We start from the raw sequence: 20,507 nt of genomic DNA, 5'->3' as shown, positions 1-20,507 counted from the left end.
TGCATCAAACAGATGTTCAACAAATCACTGCATTCTGCTTTTAAACAGCGTGGCCCATCTGGGAGGTGTTATCTGCAAGGGGAAAGAGAGGATTGCTAAGTGAAGGATTGYTCTGGAGAACCTTGCACTTAGGAAGCTGTGCAGAAATGGGCATCCTCACCATTTGTTTTGAGCTATTTTTCTTAACATTTCAGTGGTTGGAACTTTGARGAAAATTAATTGCAGAGATTCTAGTTTCTCTTTTTTAATACTTATCACTGTTTCTGTTCTATTTTTTCTTTCCAGTTACAAGAAAACACACGAGACCCTGAGCCATGCGGGRCAAAAAGCAACAGCAGCTATCAGCAACGTAGGAACAGCTATCAGCAAGAAGTTTGGAGATATGAGGTATCAGCATCTGCTGCTTCTCTGGTCTTATTTAGAGGACAATATGTATAAATAATTTCTCATCTCTTTTTTGTCTTCTACATTAGTGTTTTAAAAGTCCAACTAGTTTGTGGTCAGAGTATTTTATAACATTCATGTCTTTAACTGAAAAGAAGGTATAATGATGACTGAAGATGTTATTTTTATATGAGTCCTGTTTTGTGTTKKTTTTTTTTWWWWWAAAGTATATTTGAAAATCCTTTCGGAATAACTTTGCAAGCTCAAGGAAATGCACAAGTAAAATGAAACAAAAAATGGCTTTAGATCTTAATCAACCCATTTTTTATATGTGGATTCTGGTGAAAAATTTCGTCTGAAGAATAGAAGCCTAGGAGTTGCTTGTGAAAACAGAAAAAATATTTCAGGCTATTTTTAATCTTTTTTTTTCCAAGATGTACTGCAGAGTTTTGTTCTGCAATTGTATAAAAATAGATATGAGGGAAGTACCAGGAGTTGAGGTCAGTAGAATTGTCACTTAAATGAACCTTCAGTGCCAGGCTTTATATGTTGATGTATCTTTTAAAGTATTGGTCCTCAGAGCTCCTCAGACAGCAGAATTTGTATACTGTAAACCAGCATTCCAGTTTTCATTGGGTAGTAGGGTTACAGAACTTCTTGAGTGTTTGAAGGAGTTAATTCACTGAGATGAAATAAATGGACATGGATAACTCTGCAGTATGCTGTTTGACCTGCAGAATTAGGGTCTCATTTATTAATATTATCACATTGAAATTTTTTGCAACTATGTAATGTATAACCRTATCCTAAGAACTGTGTGTGCTGCAAACTGGTGAAGCATAGCTCATGGCAGCTAAATTTTTTTTCCACTTTTAATTTTTATTCTGGATCTTAAATCTTTAGAGTCCCCCCTTAATACCTACCTTCTACATACATCTTAATAAATCSTCTACAGAAGTACTAATGTTTTTCTAGGTGAAACTAAAAAAGGAAGATCTTCCTTACTGTATTTCTTCTTTAGAGTGTCTTTTTCCACACTGCAGTTCAAAATGGAAATTTAGTGAGTGACTTGGAACCAGGATATGAACATAACTAAGAATTTTTGACTTGATACAGTTAAACATTCATAAGTAGCATATGCCTATTAAAGGACAGAAGAATAAGCAGCATGCAATTATATTTCCTAGTGTGTTTTTTAAGTAATCAGAAATCTGAAGGCTGAAAACATTACAAAACAGAGATTTGAGCCTGCATTTGAAGGTTTCTTAAGGGTTTTTCTTCATGAATTTATCTTTATTTAGAATTTGTTTTAACTTGTATGAGCTTTTGAAATTCATAACACCTCATGTCTTCCCAGATGAATAGAAATTTATGTGGCAAAGTCTGTGGTTTATTTGTTCATTCATTTCCTATTTGGAGTCTCCCTGATCTTTCCTTTGGTGCCTTCTGGCTCTTCCATTATGTGAAACAGTGAGTGAGTTCTTCTTCTGACCTTCATTTCTCTCATTATTTCTTGTGACTTTATTGTATTTCACTTCAGTCCCCTCTTTCCAGGCTCCAGTTGGATGAATCACTTTCACAAGCCTTTTTGCCATGTTTATGTATTCTTTCTGCATTCCCTGCATTTATAGTTGCATTCTGTATTTTTGAGAAATGTATAATATGTGTGTGATGCCTGTGACACCAGMCTATTCCCTGTTTCATTTTATGTTCTTTGCTAACACTTCCTCTTGTAAAAAAGGCAAGCCCATAGCTCAGCAAACAGGTCTTGTTGCTGTTTTCGTGCTTTAGATCCTACAGTAGTGACCAAAGAGTTTCTGTGTGAATACCTTGAGCACTGCCTCTGGATTATAGAGGGAAGGATGACTTAACAGTTCAGGATTTCTCAGGTCCTGTTACTTGTGCTTTGCACATGGTGTGAGATTAACTGCAAAGGCAGATCTGTCTTCACTGAAATAGAGAGAGCATGTTTATCCTTTAATATTTCCCTAAATTAATCACTGTTACCAAATGCCTTTGTCTTATTTATCAGTCCCTCGTGCCCATGGCAGTCTCAAGCTTCCAACATGGCAGATGGGAGGTATTTATCCTGTTAGCTTTTTAGCCAAGGGCTCAAAGCAGACTCTGTAAGCATTTTGAGTAATCAAAAAGCTGGTTTCTAGCAGCTTTACTTGATTGAAATTATTACCTTGAACCTGGTTGGGAATTTTTCAGGAAAATATGAAGTGCCAGAGCTGCCTTTTTTGTGGATACTTGCTGTTGTCAGTTAAGTTCTCAGTTAGGAGAGTTTTCTGGACACTTGATGATGAAGCAACAAATGCTCTTGAAGAATACCCACAGTTACATAAAGCATGGCATGGCTTGGGCTTTCTGCATCTGCTGCAYATCCTAAATCTGCAGCAATGGTCAGTATGCTTCCCTCAGCAACAAAGCTGGCCTAAATTCTTGGCTCAGCTTGGGCAGGTGCATTTCGGTGTAGGATCACAGTACAGACCTTATCGCTTAAATAACCTGGTTTTAAAAGTCATCCCCTTCCCTTTCCAATCCCTGCTGTGTTTGGAGTAATAAAACGTAAAGAGGCACGATTTTTTTGTGTCATTGTTGCCTTGCTTTTTTTACTAATCCAAATAATTTTATTTCAGTGATCTAGTGTATAGATTATCACCACCCCCTCCCATAATGCCGTTTTAAATAAACATCAGACTCCAGCTTAATTCTCTTGGTTAGGCATTAGGGCTGATAGTCACCAATGGCATCCAGAAGCAAATCCCTTTTCTGCTTTCATTCAGAGCAGACACTTGAAACTGATTTCTAAAGTCCAGATGTCATAATAATTCCCAGTATGTTCAGCAGCCTTGTCCTCCTGCTATGGTGACGGTGATTTTGAAAGGGTTTGCAGTCAGACTGATTGAATACTGAAACCTGCCTTCTTTATGAAACAAAATTCTATTTTCTMTGTTGCCTGCTATGTCAACATATGTACAGGGTACTATGTGAAACACATATTTCTGTTCTGAAGTTGCTGGGTCCTAGTTTTCACCTTCTTTTATCTCTGAAAATATTACTAAAATATCACATAACAACAACAGGCCAGACTCCCCCAAATATGTTATTTTGCTGTGTTTGCATTTAGGAAGATAAAATGTGTAAGAAAGAAAAATGACAGATTTCTGTGTCTGAAAGAATAGAGATGCCACCCTTTGGGTACCAAGTGCTTCTYGTGCAGCTGCTGTGCTTCTCTTTCATCCCCACCCCATCTTCCCATTGTCAAAACTCTCTAATTCATTTTGTGCATGAATTATCACTAGCATTTTACATTTTCTGAATTTTGTATTAATTAATAGTGTTTGTAAGGTTTCTTTACTTGTTATMATGCATCCTATTTAATACTATGTTACTAGAAATACCAGAAATGCATTTAAAACCTAAGTACAGATACTTTTGCTTTAGGATACAAACCAGATGCTAGCAATATAGCTAAGATAATAGATTCTTTATTCATAGGTCTTGTGATTAATTATATGCCATCAAGTTTTTTTTTTGCTCTTCCATCTCCAGCACATTTTGTCTCCTTTAATATTTCTTTGGTGTGGAAGGTGAAGGGGAAGAGGGTAGTCACAGGTTACTCTCAAGGCAGTACCTCAGATYTCTCAGTATTAGAGATTGCACTGACATTTTAACCTGGCTTTTGCTCAGATGTGATAGGGTTGAGGATCTTTATCCCCTTTTTCTTTGCTTTCTGCTAAATTTTGGATCTTTTCATGTTATACTGCTGGACTRCTCTGCAGCTGTCTGTATAGATCTATGTTTCATCCCTGCTGATGACCTTTTTAGAAACAAGTTGTGGTACCAAGTGAGAGATTTCCGGGTTTTGGGTTKCTTTAAGAAAAAAAAGTAAACTACTTACACTGCTATATGCATACTACGACATACATTGTTGCTCCTCAAGTAAACGTATTGAAAGATTAAGCTAACAAAGGTGTGCATGCAAATTAGGATGTCAGCAGTTACATTTTGTATAGCTCCTTCATTCAGCTGTCTGGTACGTTTTCTTTAATTACATGATCACACAGACCCCTTTCAAATTCAGTGCCTGGGATGAGCCAGCTCTCAAGATGAATGAAGGTAATATAATGCCTCATTGCTGCCAGGAGCTGGAARGCACCCTGGAAAGACACAAAAGGTGCAGGGAGGGAGCACCTGGGGACATGACTGTGACAGTTGAATGTGCCCCTCAGAGATCAGCACAGAAGGTACAGAAGGCCCCAGAGGGGTGCAGAGAGGTGAAGTTCATTCCTCTCCAGAGGGGCAAGGGAAGTTCTGGCAACTGCAAAACAGATACTGGAGGAATGCATTAACCTGTTATTTTCTAAGCATCTAGAAGATAGCATGATTGTGAAAACACAAAAGGCTTTGTCAAGAACAATTATCTTAAACTGACAGCACCTGTCATAGAGGATAGATGGGAGGTAGGAGATATGATAGAGCTTGACTTTGATAAGGCTGTGCTGTTTTTGCAGAACTAGAGAAATACAGCTTAGGTGTTATTGCYCTAGCAGGAAGAGAGGAAAGGGAATTGAAAATTATGTCCAAGGACTAGGTCTCAGTAGCTGACCTAGTCAGCTAATGCAGGATTTTGCAGGTTTCTGTCTTGAGTCTGTGACTCATCAGCATTTTCATTGCTGGGTTAGATGAAAGTGTTAGGATGGCATCACTTAGAATTCCCATAGGACTGCAGTGGCAGGGTATGCAATCCCTTTAGGCACCAGGATTAGAATTGCACATTATTTTAAATTATAAAATTCAGTGTAGGAAAGTGTAAGGTGTTTTACTGACGAATGAAAAAAAAATTCAAAGGCAGAGATGGGGAGCACTGACCAGGTAGCTTTGCAGAGAAGGGCTAGCAGGTCTAGCTTTGTGTCTTRTGAGTGCAGCTAAATGGGTTATTTCTGAAGGCTATGAAATCTCTCTCATTTAAAGTTTTTAGAACCAGGCTAGGCCAAAATCTTTTGGGGATGGTTCAGGTATAAATAATCTGCTTTGCCACTTTGGGAGTTGAGTYTGCTGTGCCTTTCATTGTTGTCCCTTTTGGACTTTTTGTTGCTGTTAGTGGTGACAATGGAGTTTTTGCACAGCCTTTTAGAATTTCTGTGATCTAGGGATGTTCTGGGAACTTWAAACTGTTGTCAGATCTGAATTCCTTCATGAATTCCTTCAGATGCTGTAGCTGTTGTGCCTGAAACTCCCCTTGTCAAACCTTTCTGTCTTTTGATAGCCCTATAAAAGGAATAGGAATACTACCTTGCTTGAGAACGTAATTTCATAAACATTYCTTTTGCTGATGGGTGAGGCAATTGTTTTCTCTCACCTCCACTAACATTCACACCTTCATTTGTGCCGGTTTTTAGAGGTCTGCAATAACAGAGATTTCTTTATCGTGTGGCTGTGCAAGTATCTGTATTGGCATGGGAAGGGTTTGGCTGTTTCTGGGAGCCAGCAAGTAGTGAAAGGAGGGCAACAATGTTACTTAAACTGGCCTAAGCAGCAACACGAAGATAAACCCATGAATGTTTGAGGAGCACCAGTACAGGTGATGATGTGTTTAACCCTGTAAATATACCTGAGGAAATCAATGCTTTTCTTTGGAGCAAAGTATGAACRTTGTGCAGTAAATAATGCATCAGACCACACGTTAAGAAATGATGTGAAAAATAAGTATTGAAGCGCTGTTCATTAAGTGTGCATCATCTATCTGGCTCGCTGCRTGAGGCAGGTGTTCCCTTGAAGTGGTCTGTAATTAAGGACTACATCAATAACAAAGATGAAGGAGAGGCTTGTCTGCCTCATCATTTCTCGACTTTGGAACATTAATGACATCCTTTGAATATTGTATATCAGTGTGCTTCTCCCAGTTCTGCCTTAATTAAGTTTCCTGTGAGCTGCAGCACAGTGTCAAAGTGTTTCAAGTATTGTTTTCAACAGGAAACAAGTATTTTATAAAATGTCGTTTTGGGAATTAAAAGCTCCTATTTTTTTCCATAGCCTTTTTAACTGTGAGACAATTAAGGAATTCAGAGGGGAAAACCTGACATTTGCTCTTATGWACATGTACAATTCCAGTTCAACTGTACCTTCTCTTTAATGATACTAAGGGAGGCTATGAGGAGGGAAACTGGCTAGCATTGTTTAAATCTGTTTTAATGAAAAGAACACAAAATTTAGTAGACAAAACTTCAGTTCTTCAACATGTACAGAATAGGCAACTGCATAGTGAAGGACTGTGTGAAAATTTTTGATTTGSAGGGATCTGAGCTGATCCGCATTCTACTGTGAATTCCAGCAACAGGGTTTGAATGCAAATTATTTTATTTTTCTCCTTGGGCAGCTGGATATGCTACAGATGTATAAGTCTATTTTTGTTCCTTTTCCCTAATACTTTTAACTCTTGCTTTTCTTTTCTTTTCTTGTGCATCCACCCCAGATCGCATTCAATTAGGTAAGATACAGTACTCTCTTTGAATACTGCCTCTGTGTTTGACAGCATTTGTTTTATGGACTGTAATGCAGTAACCTCTTTCTTTTCAGCATCATTATATAGAATAAAAGCACATGCTATTTAAACTGTTATGCCTCATTTTTACAGCGTGTACAGAGTGTAACAAGAAAAGGATTGGACTAAGTGTTTGTCTTGAGTAGATTAGTCTCAAATTCAAATAATGAACGCTTTCAAAAGATGTTGGTCTTGGAAAAACCTACTTACATGTAATCCCATTCTCTCAACCATGGTTTGTTTTTTTTTTTTTTTTTTTTTTTTTTTGTGTCAGAAGTTGGAACATAAGCAACAAACAGAAAAAATTCTATTCAGCTGAGTTTTGTAAAGATTATATGAAGTACTTAATTACCTCCTCTTCAACAGAGTTAAAGTATCTTACTCATGATTATTTAAAAGCCTTGAGTCCTGGGGAAATTTCCAAGTTCTGAAGACGATAAAGGAGTTCTTTATATTTAGAGTTTGAATTTATTGATTCTGTAAAGCACTTGAATATATGATGAATTAGAAAACAATTTTATGTGTACTCAAAGATTCTATAAACAGTCTGGCTGTTARACACTCTGAAGAGAGGTGGAACAGCCCTGAATCCCCTGCCAGTCCCTATGGTCTTGTAGTATCTTCAGTGCACAGAAAAGCTCAAGAACATTTTTCCATTCAGCTAAGTTATCCTAACAAGGACTCTTTCTTCACTGTGAAAACTTCAAAGTGCAGCATAGACTGACCTTCTTAACTCACTCTGACATGAAACCAAAATGTAATATTTAGCATCTCACATGAGGGTCTCTGTTCTCTGCACTGATCACTATCACAGACGTGTCTTTAAAAAAAGCTTAATGTTTTATGCTTCCACTAAAAGAAGACATTTGCACTGTTTCTATAACTTGCATTCTTACCTCTTTAGAGAAATTAAAAGATGAACTCAAAAAATATGCACTTAATATTTGGATTGTCTGCCATATGCCATCTCTCAGCTGTGAATTTAATCATCTGACTTAGACTTGTGTATTTGGAATGTTTTGCTATTAGAAGAGGAGCAGTCTATGCTGAAATACTTCCAAACTCTATTTTTGCCTATTTTTTGTGTGTTACAAGACTAAAATGGCAAGGATGCTTGGTTAATTTAACTAGGATCGTTAAAGATCAGCTGCACTTTTGAAATGTTTGGGCTAATCTTTCATAAGTCTTAAAAATTATGTGAAAAAATGAACATGAAATATTTGCATTGTCTGCTGTCAGTTCTTGTCTACCTGATCTTAGCAGAAGCCTTAAAATATACACAACAGCAAACAGTTTRTATTAGATCTCACTGTTCTACCTGCTTGGCAAATAGCTCTTCCCTCCCTTCCCCACCCCCCATTTCTGCATCTTTAATCTGGGAAAAAAATCTGGTTATAGGCTCAATGCTGCTCTGATTTTGTCTAGTCTAAAGCAAATACATGTGCTGTTTGTATGAGAGCTTTCATTTTTTAATACTATAATCATGCTTTGCTTGCAGCCAAGTGTTGGTGACCCTTATATTAAAGCTCTCCCTGTTCTCAATCAGAGCAGGCTGCAGCTGTCAGTCTGGAAGTAGCAATGCAGACATTTTTGGAAAGAGACAAACTCTCACAGCACCCACTTTGCATAAAGTGCTCAGATCTAAATGTACTTATGGAAAGTTCTTAAACTTCAAATAAAGATTCTTCTTTAGACCAAGCTTGATGCTTTCCAGTGGCAGGGAGCAGGTGATGCTGTGAAAGCAGAGTTGGTGGCTCAGGTGGGAGAATTTGTCTCATGTAAGTCAAGCAGTCAGTGTGGGTGGCATCTGCTAAAGGTGTACAGGTGTACAGGATCTTTGAGTAATGCAGAGGCGCCATCCTCTGCTTGCAACATTCCAATACTCCTCCTGCTGGGAAGTCTGAGGAGGAAAGTGTCACAAGGAGATCTGGACGAGAGCTGTGGAAAATAGCTCCCTACCTTTGGTGAAGTTGAGGAGTGAAGGAGGAGCTGAAATGTCCTGGAGAGATGGGGATGGGTGAAAGCAMAACCTCTCTGGTTGAAGAAACCTCYTGTKTAGGTAGSCAGCTGTGCAGGAGCCTTTTGAGACTGGGAGTCAGCTGAACCAGCTCAGCTGATGTGCACAAACCTGGGGTGTATCCCCCCAACCTAGCACAGAGCTCGTCCTTGGTCACTCCAGGACAGCTGGCTCCCGGTGCCTCACTCGTGTGTCTCTGTAGATAGCAGGGTCTGCGCCACTCAAATGGATTTTGCCAGGAAGTGTTCTGCATCATTCTTTTGAGCCCCATTGCTGGTCAGTTGACATGAGAATGTGGTGGTAAGATCTTTAGTGCTGAGAGTAAGGTGGAGTTTGGCATGCCCTTGCCATCAGGAGAGGAAGAATACCAAAACTTGTGAAAATATGTATGCGCACATTAAAAACTAAGTTTAAAAAAAATTATAATCATATTGGAAATTGGATTTTACAGCTTTTTCTTCTTCTTTTTTTTTTCTTTCCTCCCACAGCTACTCTATCCGCCATTCCATAAGCATGCCTGCAATGAGGTAATGTGCTACCCACATTCTATTTGCTATGGTGRTGTTYAGCAGAGTAATGAGGGGAGATTTGCATACTTTGATCCTGATCCTGCAGTTTTTAGTTGGATGAGTAGTCTCACTTCAATCAATTAAGGTTATTCATGTAGATGAGGCCTGCAGGACAGGCTATCTGTGGGGTTTTTTTTTTTCATTTTAATTGTATTAACTGCTTAATCTCTTGTACAAGCCTTTGAATAAATGAAGTAGTTCTGAGGTGTATTTGGATAGCTGACTGTTATCAGGTTTGTATYACTGAATCTGAAATTTAGTTGTTTTGCTGTCTCTGGAACATCATCCAAAGCCCATTAACGTCAGAGATGCTTTCCACTCCAACAGGCTTTGGATCATGCTCCTATGGAGGGATTTTACATGAGTGCTTTCATATTTTAATGGCTATAATCACGCTTTACTTGACTGCAGCCAAATATTGACGTCTGTTCAAGTAAAGCTCTGACTGTTTTCAATAAAATTAGTATCCAGCTTTCTTTTTACTCCCCTGGCATCTAAATACATGAATATCCCCATTCTCTGCCAATGTGGGAAAAACAAATCTTAACTATATGATGGATGCTAAYTCATTCAACTTCAGCAGGTGGGTAGTTTAAGGCCAGCATTCACCAGTGTGCCCTATGGGTCAAATACAAGTTGTAAAATTCAATTTCTCTCTCYTTTTGACCCTTATTGCACTATGAAAAAATTTGTCAACTAAAYAACAGAAACTGTATTTTCATTTTCAACTGGCTTTTGTTTGCCCTTCCCTTAAATTAGGGTCATTTTAACTTAGTCTGATGAGGGACATGATGTAAATGTGTTTGCAGAACCAGGAACTGTGCTGGACAACCGTGCCTGAGCTTCAGAGTCTGCACTATTTATGAAGCACAATGGATGCTGTAATTGAACTCTCAGATGTCAAGCAAAGAGTGGAGAACCAGAAGGTCCCCTTTGCCCACTGTAGATTGGCCCAAGTCCTTTGTGCTGAGTGAACACACAGATAAAAGTTTAGCTTAGTCAGAGGCACCTTAGGAACACAGTCTCCCTAAAGTCTTTGTCCTTGAAAACAGCAGGATATATCTGCAGTCACAAAATGAGGGGGGGTGGGCAGGATTACTCAAAGGCATTTGGGACCCACTTCCCATGTAGCACTAATCTCCTTCTTCCCAGTTTTGGGACATTAAACTTGGCATCTTTTTAATAACATAGGTTATGAACTTGCTCAACAGATGAAAAAAAAATGTTTATTTATTTACAGCAACAATACAAGTGGATAAAGCCATCGAAAAGCAGCAGTGCAGGCAGCATTTTTGTCTGGTTGTTCCTCCGAGAACATGACAAATGTATCATAGAGTGGGCAAGCCAGTTATCGTTTGGTTTCAATTACTAGGCAGGTTGTGCTTTTCAAAATTTGTAGCTAAAAAATACTCATCCGATTACCATAATTGGATTTGACTGACAGAGCACAAGYGAGTGTTCATAGCCCCGTGCTGCCAGCCAGCCTTCATGCTGTCCTGGCAGTGTTGCCTGATAAGAACTGATCAAATTGTGGAGTTATCCCATGATGTTTGCAACTGACTCTTTTTCYTCCCTTCAACTCTTTAATTTTCTCCTAGGAATTCTCCAACTTTCAAATCGTTTGAGGAGAAGGTTGAAACWACTGTCACAAGCCTTAAGGTAAAGCTTAGGGGCAGAGTTGCATGGCTGTGTATGTTAAAGTGTGACGACTTAGTTGTCCCTATCATTTGTACAGGAATTTGTTGTTCCATCRAGAATTTCATGCTAGCAAGAGAGCATTAATGGAAAATGAAGGTGATATGCAAAGAAATTGTCTTTATGTGCTTTGTTGCTAAGAAAATATTTCTGCTGTCTGCCAAAGTAAGCAAGTGGTCTCAGAAATGCCAGAAATAGTGGTGGTAAGGGGTATCTGTTCCCAGTCACCTCAGTGTGTCATTCAGAAATAGAAGAAGTTTATTCAAACTGCACAGCTGTGAAGACCAATTCCTCTCACAGTGATCTGCTTCAGGAGCCTGATCTTATTTTGTTGATTAAGCAAAGGTGTTCTGGAGCAGACTGCTTGTCATGCCAGCTCAGCCTGTTGTGTTCAGAGTGCTCTTAGATCATCCTTTAAGAAATCTGTAATTAAGCAGGACAATACAGTTAAGTTTTGAGTCTGAAATAATCCTCCGCATCACAGGAAACYTTCATTGTCCATCTTTATTGGCAAACTCACTGACATTTTCTGAAATGTGTTCTTTCTGTATTCTCCTTCTTGTGCAAATGGAGAAGGGAAGCTGGAGTCCTGGATCTAGGGTGGCATCAGTGTAGACTGCAAACAAATGGGAATGTCTCTGCATTGCTCCTCCTTTTCCCTCCCTCTGTTCCAAGGCTTGCAAGACTAGGGAGACCAGGAGATGCAGGGGAGAAATCATGGAGCTACCATTCAATTCTAGGATTTTGTTGTGGTCTCAAAAAGTGGAGAACTACCCAGAGAAGCCCCTAGGAAAAAGAACAGTCTTATCATCCTCCTCGCAGCCTCCATATTAGCTACAGATCTTAAGTGATCTACAATGTTCTGCAGTCAGCCAAAATTGATGTTCAGGTTTCATAACATTTAGAAGCCAAATTTCAAGTCAGATTTTATTTGCTCTTGGAGTTTGGACTTTGGGTTGCAGCTTTCTTGGGAGAGTATATTAGTTCATTTTTCCCTGGAAATCAAGAAGGACTAGGGYGCCTCATTCTTTGCAACTTGTCTGAAAATCTGAATTCTGGTAAATTAGATGTTTTATTGGACTCTCAAGGTAGGTAAGCTGCTRTACTAGCTAAAGAAACAGGATTACATAGGATTAACCCTTTGGAAACTTAGAACAAAAGTTCATTTAATTAAAATAATCTTCCTAAGCATTCAGTTGCTGAGAGGCTGAAAAAATGTCAGCTTGTCTTTGAGTTCTGCTGCAATTCTAGAATGCATAAAAAGTTTTGCCCTATTTTCRGGCTTGAATCAACTTGGAGTGGGCATATCAACAAGCCAAGCCACAAAAGAACATTCTCTTACCAAGACAACCTAGTCACAACAGCTTTGTCTCTTCGCCACTTAGTCTTGATCATTTCCAAATGTTTAGATTCAGCTGCATCTTTGTTAGGAAAACTCTTTTTCAGAGATTTAGTCTTACTGATTTTTATTTTTAATATTTATTACAMATTCAGTGACCTGAAGCATTCTTGAAATAAATGTGCAAGCCCATTGGGTGTGTTTCATTAATGTATTTTGTTCTATCTTCACTGCCTTCCCCCATGAAAATGCTACTGAAAGTTTAATATACCAGCATCTTGGTAGCTACAATTGCCTGAAGGGATCCAAGCTGCTGAGTTTGTSCTTTGGTTACTACATTCCTTCTGCTGTCCAAAATCACAGGATGGTTTAAGTATTTTTTGAGCAGCTGTGTTGCCATTGCTGGCATGTGGGCCACTTAACTCAGCAAATGAGCCAGTTCATTTTAACACCCATCTCTTACCCAGCCTGCATAGAATTGGAAAAAAAACAGTGAAACCAATGTAAACTACTCAGGTAAACAACCATATTGGGTTTACTGCAAGGGTCTAGGATCCTGCCTGGGATCTGCTTAGGGACTGGTTCCTGTAAGCATATGAGACATGCCACTGGCAGATTTTGTGATGGCAGCCTAGTTTAGAAATTGTGGAGTAAAGAAGTTGCTTTATTTGACTGGTTTTATGGCTGTTGTTCTTAGGAAAAATCCATCCCTATGTGTTCTTTGCCKGAACAGTTCCCTGCCCTACATAGCCATGGGGTGGAATGGAAATGGGACTTGCTTTGGTGTGAGCAGAGGAACTTACTCTTCTCTCTTTGCCTTATTTCAGACCAAGGTTGGTGGGACAGGCCACACAGGAAGCAGTTTTGAAGACGTTCTGAGCTCTACAGCCCATGCCAGCGCTCAGAGYTCCCTTGCTGGCACCCGACTCCCAGAAAGTGAAGAAGAGCTCCAGTGTTAAACAGCAGGCCCWCCTGAGCCTCACATGCCTCTCTTCAGAGACTTGCCCAGTGATTTTCAGCTCTCCCTCACCACACTTGTGCAAGAAGCTTTTGTCAGCTTTGGAAAATTGCCTYCTGGTCTTGCATTGGAGAAATGTTTCCTCTCCCTATTTCTATCTTAGATGGGCCATTTTGTCATCAGGTACTTTGTATATCTTCAAAACCACATGCAATCATTGGCTATAATGTGCTAAATGCTGTGTTAAGTGACTAAAATAGTTTTCAGTTACATGTGGCCCCCCCTCTAACAATCTCCCAGTCTCTATTTCTTATTTATTTTGGTTTATACTCTTTCTTATGTGTTGGGTTTTGGCTTCCCTCTCAGTGCCACATCAGACAGATGGACCTAGAGCTGTGCAAAGYGTTCAGCTGCCAGCAGTAGCCCGTACACCAGCTGTCTACCATYCATACCAGGTGCCCTTTGCTCAGGAGTGGCTGTACCATGATCTGTTTCCTAACAGAATTAAAACCTGTCATAGAAAGTTCTTTCTCCTTCACTGGTACAGTCTGGCATTGGCCTCCACCTGTTAAGGCAGAGTTAAGGAGGGCAGAAGAGACACCCAGTTATTCACACAGAAACTGAACTCTATCACAGCTGCTGATTTCAGATGGTCATGGTGGCTGAAAAAGTTTCAATTTCAAAATGTGCACCATTGCTTGCTCTCTTAGGTTTGTTAAGACTTGGCAGTGTAAATTGATTTTTTTAAAATCCAGTGGAGTGGAGGGAACCTCKTATCTTTTTCCCTCTGTATCTTCCCCTCAAAACCAAGGGGAACCAAAACCAACTCATGAGCTTCAGTCAAGATACAGCCTTAAGTGAAAGAATACAAAYCCAACATTTGACTTCACACGTGCCATAGGTTAGAGAGCTCACGGCCTTTGGAGCTGCTGGCATAGACCCTGTTACCTGACTATACACAGGGTAAGTAAGAACTTCACTTTTGGTCTCAAAATTTGTTGTGCTTTGCTCCAGGACGTAATTCCACCAACTCCATCATCTGCTCAACCACCTAGAGCCAGACCTCTCTCAGCTTTGATTCAGCATGTTTTCTGAAGTGCATTCTTTTAACATTTTTTCTAAGGAAAGAGCAGCACATTTGTGACACTATCTTGCTGTCTAGTGAGCACATGTCAGTCCGCATGTTGCATTGCCCAGCTCCCCAGACACTGGTGAGCACAAGGTTATCAATAAACGGGATGGAAAAGAGCCTGGCGACTTTAAAAAGGAATGCATTTTTTGAGCATACGCCAAAGCTTCAAATCAGTGTTAGTGAGTTTGACATTACAGACTGCTTAAAATCTTGTGAGAAAATGTGGCTTTAAGTGATTTTTTTTCTTGTGTGGCTTTTGTTAGTTTTTACAAAGTTGAAAGTCCTTTTGTAATGTTCTACTGGACATAAGTTAACTTTGGACATTTATATAACATGCCTCTTTAGTGTGATTTTTAGCATGGWAGCAAATCTAATTGTTTTCTAGTATTGACAATTTTCTAGCTTATTTTACATGGTTTTGTGCATAAATGTGTATTTATTTAAAGTGGAAGTTATTAATGGACAACTTAGTTTACGTAAATGAAGTTCTTGATATTATTAAAAATAAATTACTCTTACTCTTTTACCCTTTGTGATTTTTAATTCTGTGTTTACCAGTAACTACAGTGTAACCTGTCAGGTGGAAGGTGTCYCTGCCCAGAGCAGTGGTTGAAGTAGATGGTCTTTGAGGTGCCTTCCATTCTATGATTACTGTGCATGGTGTTCCATGCTCTGTCCCCTCCATCCCCTGCAGGATGGGGAAGCTCCTGCTGCACTGCASGAATGGGCTGGTCCTGCTTAGCTTAGTGCTTGCGCTGTGGGTGTTTCTACCAAGCATCTCTTCAAGGCCACTTTTCTGGTTTGTCACGAATCTTCTCACTTCTGCCTTTCAATGCATTTGTAGCTTACACTCTCATCATTCAATGCAGACTAAGAGAGACGATGATTTGTGTGCATCTTGGTGGAATAAACAGACAAAAGCTTGGTGGGCCCCACTCCATCCCCCTTTGCAGTATGACAATCTGTTGCCAAGAACCACTAATCAGCTCAGCAAAGCACAACCTGTTCTTCCCAGGTTTCCACAGGGCACAGCTGCTGCCTGGGGCTTTCCTGAGCAGACCAAGCATCTGAACCAGACCAATACACTGCAGATTTTGTGCACTGTGCCAGCCACTGAGGCAAGAGCTCCAGCAGCTCTGCACAGCACTCTGTGCTCTAGGAAAGGCACCACCCACAGAATGCTTTGTGCACTTCMGTCAGGCCCCTGAATTTTGCATAAAGGAAGCGTTTCCTGAGTCATGGTGCCTGAAAATGTGTGTTCAGCTACATTACCTACCTTTAACGGGTATGACAATTGAATTTAATCTTATGCTGCTTCATTTGACTTGAAGCAGAAGACAGAGAAGAGAACTCATGGTCTCTACCACATCATTTTTCCAGGAGCAAATTTTGCTGATTTGTTAATCATGGCATTGCCCTCAACTCCAGCTGCACACAACTCAAGATCTGGGTGTGCAGACACTGGCTTCATTATGGCATCTACCACCCCTACAGCCTTCCTTCACAATCACTCTGTACTTCTACATCAGTGTTACTAATTCTGCCAGAAACCTATCTACAGCAGAACTGGTGCCAGTGTGTGACAGCCAGGAGAAKGGAGCCAGCTTTACATGGCTGTAGAGGCTTCTGCATTAGAAAGCACAAACCCCAAAGGTTCCTCCCAACACTGAGTATTCTCTCATTACCAATTACTTGTGCATTACCTTAGTCTGTAAAACAGCCAGTCTGATGCAAGAGGCAGTCAGGAACACAGACCTTATGGAAATACTGGCACCACTCCCTGATACAACATATGAACAGGGAAAAAGTCGTATGAAACAATGACGACATTGAGAAAATGTAATTAATGAGATTACCAGTTTTATCCAACATCACTTAAAGCTTATGTACTCCAAAGAAACTGCACTCCATCTCTAAGCTGAGTCAAAAGCTTCTACAGAAATATGCTCTTTGGTCTCCTTTCTGTGTAGCACTGAGCAGATATTAACCCATTTTGATGGTATTTAAATCCATACACRTTTAGAAATCACAAGACCACCTGCCCCACACAGTGCATTACATGACCAGATTATTTGCAATCAACTAATCTTTAAATGTACCTGAATTTCCTAAGTGGAAAATCTATTTGTAATGGACACTGCATTAATCAGTCTGATTAAAAAGAAGGAAAAACCCAAACATACTAATTCTAAATATTTGTTCCCTGACACAACCTCTGAGCTGGGAGGCAAATACACTGCTTGCTCCTCTCTAAGTGCTCCTGGGATTCTCAGCAGTTAATGCACAGGAAAAAAAAATCTGCTAGCAGAATCAGTGATGTTACAGGAGGAAAAATAACGCCCAGAATATAAAACGAAGTATTTATTATAGCTACAGCATTTAGGAACACCTCAGGAATGTGGATGAGATGTAGCATCTATTTTTTTGTTCCTTTCTCTGTTAATCAGAGATACAAGTTGGAGTATTTCTGGGTGAACAAACTTTCCTGCAAAACAAAAGAAAGGGACGGTTAATGAAAAATGCTCACACTTTGCCATGTGTGAAAGGTTGGCATTGGAACAATAGCAGTGATGTCACTTTAGGCTCAGAATAAATGTCAAATTATGCCATTAAGAAAGTGAATGCTCTCAGTTCAATGCCCTTCTTCCCAAAATGCTTCTATTTTGCACTCTATTAAGACACTTAAGAGCTGAAAAATGGATGCTGACCAAGATAATYTGAATCCCTGTGCCATGCTACAGGAAGCCACTTCAATTACAGGTGCATTTAGAGTGTATGCTGTTGGCTCTATTCAAGACACAAGCTCAAATCAAGTTGTTGAATTCTGGTAGGGGAACAAAGGTGTCAGTTAGAAAACAGATCATTCCACCTTTGTTCATGCTGTCCTTTTCTTTTTTCCTTCTTCACTAATCAAAGTATTACATTTTYCAGAGAGCTTATTATTTCCCTGAGGGGTCACCAAAATATAAATAGGACTTGTCAGGGACTCTGGTGTCTGCTGGTTGTCTCCCAGAGTTTGTCTATCCCTACTTTTTGTCCTCAGGACAGGATGAGTTAGTCACAGTCCTCTTCTGGTGTTCAACTCCCTTGCTAAAATTATTAAGATTATTATTTTACCTATGTCTCCTTTCYGCTATCAGTTTATTTTGCAAAGGATAAAAATCAGTGGATAGAATAAAAAGTAGCACAGTTGTACTAAACAACTTCACTGAGGTGGTTCTCACATGAACCTTAGGCTGGTCACACAACTCACTTAGGGCTTACAAATTCTACTTTGCTGGCTCCTGAAACAATGACAGAGAAGAAACAGGCTGCTGACASAGCATCAGTGAAGACTGAAGACTCMTTTACCCCTCTGATGTTGCAGGAAGATCCTTAAACAYATGCAAGTGTAATGAAAGCTGGGCCTCTCTCTAGGTAAAAAGTGATGTAAAAGGAATTARGCATAAATGAAATTCAGACTTAATACCTACAGATAAATGTCAGGTATTTTCACACTGCCTTAAGTTTCCCCAGAAATACTAGGACACTTGAGCAATTAGTAAAACAACTAGTTCTCACTTGCTCTGAATGACTGTCAGAAAAAAAAGGGAATTTATATATTTCATTTATGAAAGAGGAAAAAAAAGAAGTCCAAATGTCATACCAGCAGTTGAATCATAAAAATCCTGTAGTCTGCCAGGTGTGTTTTCCAACTCTTCATATTCAAATGCTTGCAGTATCATCTCACACTGATCCAACTGCTTTACAAACTTGGCTTCTGCAGTAGACTGGTTTTCATATTCCTGAAAAGATTTGCAGTTACAAGAAGATAATTTTGTTACTCAGAAACAGAATATTCAAATCCCTTTATGTATCTAGAATTTTCTTTATTAGTACAAGCCACTCCAGAAACATTCAGCACCGTTATGCCTTTCACTTGKTTTTTATAAACAGACACTGGTCAGCAAAACACTTGAAATTTGTGCCAATTTTGTATTAAATGCAGTGGGACTTAACAATTATTTTGTATAATTTAAGTCTAAACACACCAATTGTTTTGGCTGAATCAGAGATGATATGGAGGCAACTCTGCATGACACACGAGTTAAACAATAGGTTTCATTTAACAATATTTTATGTATAAAGATCATTTCAGGCCTGGCTAAGACAATGAATAACCACAGTGTGAGTCTATGCATTGTCACCACCTATTTTAAAGATCCATTTTGCACTTTTCTCACCACKTGCTGCTTCTGTATGGAGCTGTTCTTTACATTTCTCCTGTCATTCCTGCCTAATCTTTTTGGTCTAATCTGTCTGAGCTGCTTATGTCCTTGTCTCTCCTAGGAGATAGGAAGGGGAGTGGAGAAGGGGTTTCCTCCCCTTCAGACTTTAAGTCCTTTAATCTCTCTGCTATCTTTTCCCTCTCTACAATCATCATCAGCATATATTTGTGAGTCATTCACATTTCTAGTCAAATTGAACAATTTTGCTGTCATTTGCTTCCAGTGATGGCTGCAGACAGGTTTGGCATTTCATTTTCTTTTCCGAATCTACTGCATTGTATGTGGTATCTCATCAACGAGTCTTGACTTCCAAAACCAACCCCAGAAAGAAGTTTCTTTTCTGTGCAGGTTACCATTACCTTGACACCTTGGGCAGGTCTGACCCCATTCATCATCACTTCTATGAATTAGACCAAAGTCTTAAGTACACACCAGGCCCATTGRTGCTCCCAGATCCACAGAACCTGTGGATCACAGCAGTTCTGCAGAGAGGAGCAGCACAAGTGCAAGAAGAGGCTTTCCTGCTCTCCACAGAACATGACATTCCTTTCTGCATCTTGAGACAACTGWGGTGTGAGTGTCATTCACTGTAGCAAGATCCTGGCTTTGTAATTCCAGTACAGTGATGCTCGGATAAGTGTGACAGTCATTTCCTTGTCTTGCATACTATTAGGAGCCTGTTCTTAGGCTTAATACTTCATCTTTGAAGTCAGAAATCCAGATTTTGATAGCAATCATTKATTCATTTACTATTCTATTTGGATTTCAATGGTACTTTGAATTTTCTGTTACATTTTCATCATTATTTTAGTAATAAATTTCAGTTCAGTGCTTTTATCTTCTTTTTCTCTTTTCAACCTGAGCTTTGCCTAATCTTTAAACTGTTTAAATATTACTTATCTTCTTAAATCTACTTATTTATACTCTTTTTTATAATTTTTTTTGAGGGGAGAGGAAGGAGGGTCCACCAAAGACAGCAAGTTCTTGGCAGCATTACAAAGGAGGACTTCAGGAAGGGCTGTAAAAGTTGGTCCCACCTCCAACAATYAAGTGGGAGTATCAATCTGTTGCCAACCTCTTTGTGCCATACAACCCACAAAGATGTTATTCACACCTCAGCTCACACTGCCCTCAAGAAACATCAGCAATTACACGTGCACAGTGCTGAAACGAACACTTACTGTTTCCTCCCCACAGGTGGTTAAGACTCTGAAATAACAGTATACTTTGGAAAAACACTAACTGATCTCTCCAGCACCACAGGCAATCTTTTAAAWTTTTTGCACTTGAGAATAAAAAAGCAGGACAGAACTGAAATGTGCTGACGCATTTACTTTAATGTTTTTTTCAAACGTATTTGGAATTAAGTTATAAAGTGAAAATCTATCTGAGGCATCTTTCTGCTGCCTCTCTCCTCTACACTACACTCACCGAGGGCCCACCAACACCATCCAATGCAGAACTCCTTGTAAAGCTGAATGGCAAAGGGAGGCAGAGAAAAGGGCAGAGCAGTGCAGGAAGAACTTGTTGAGAGTGTCAATACATCTTGTCCTGTTCAGCTTTGCTCCATAACTTTCTTCACTCACAAAAAAAAA

At 39.5% G+C, this 20,507-nt stretch overlaps 2 protein-coding genes across 3 annotated transcripts in view; one reads left to right on the top strand and one right to left on the bottom strand.

The window, feature by feature from the left end:
* Window positions 1-15,121, top strand: part of TPD52L1 (TPD52 like 1) — a 44,632-nt gene extending 29,511 nt beyond the window's left edge. The window contains exons 4-8 of one of the 2 annotated variants that reach the window (XM_057363614.1): window positions 286-387; window positions 6,866-6,880; window positions 9,440-9,478; window positions 11,119-11,179; window positions 13,382-15,121. In XM_057363614.1, the coding sequence (XP_057219597.1) occupies window positions 286-387; window positions 6,866-6,880; window positions 9,440-9,478; window positions 11,119-11,179; window positions 13,382-13,513 (349 nt within the window). In that variant the 3' untranslated portion in view covers window positions 13,514-15,121. The remainder of the gene's footprint in view (window positions 1-285; window positions 388-6,865; window positions 6,881-9,439; window positions 9,479-11,118; window positions 11,180-13,381) is intronic. The other variant, XM_057363615.1, reaches the window with a different exon arrangement.
* A 1,871-nt stretch (window positions 15,122-16,992) lies between these two features.
* Window positions 16,993-20,507, bottom strand: part of HDDC2 (HD domain containing 2) — a 9,062-nt gene continuing 5,547 nt past the window's right edge. Inside the window, exons 5-6 of the mRNA XM_057363617.1 lie at window positions 18,291-18,429; window positions 16,993-17,129 (exon numbers count right to left, since the gene is read on the bottom strand). Of these exons, the coding sequence (XP_057219600.1) occupies window positions 17,035-17,129; window positions 18,291-18,429 (234 nt within the window). The 3' untranslated portion in view covers window positions 16,993-17,034. The remainder of the gene's footprint in view (window positions 17,130-18,290; window positions 18,430-20,507) is intronic.

Source organism: Malurus melanocephalus, unplaced genomic scaffold, assembly GCF_030028575.1.
Source record: "Malurus melanocephalus ecotype Western Australia unplaced genomic scaffold, MMel_1.1 scaffold_29, whole genome shotgun sequence".
NCBI classification, from domain to species: domain Eukaryota; kingdom Metazoa; phylum Chordata; class Aves; order Passeriformes; family Maluridae; genus Malurus; species Malurus melanocephalus.
Note: the sequence above shows the minus strand (reverse complement) of the source record. Positions and strands in the feature narration are given on the sequence as shown.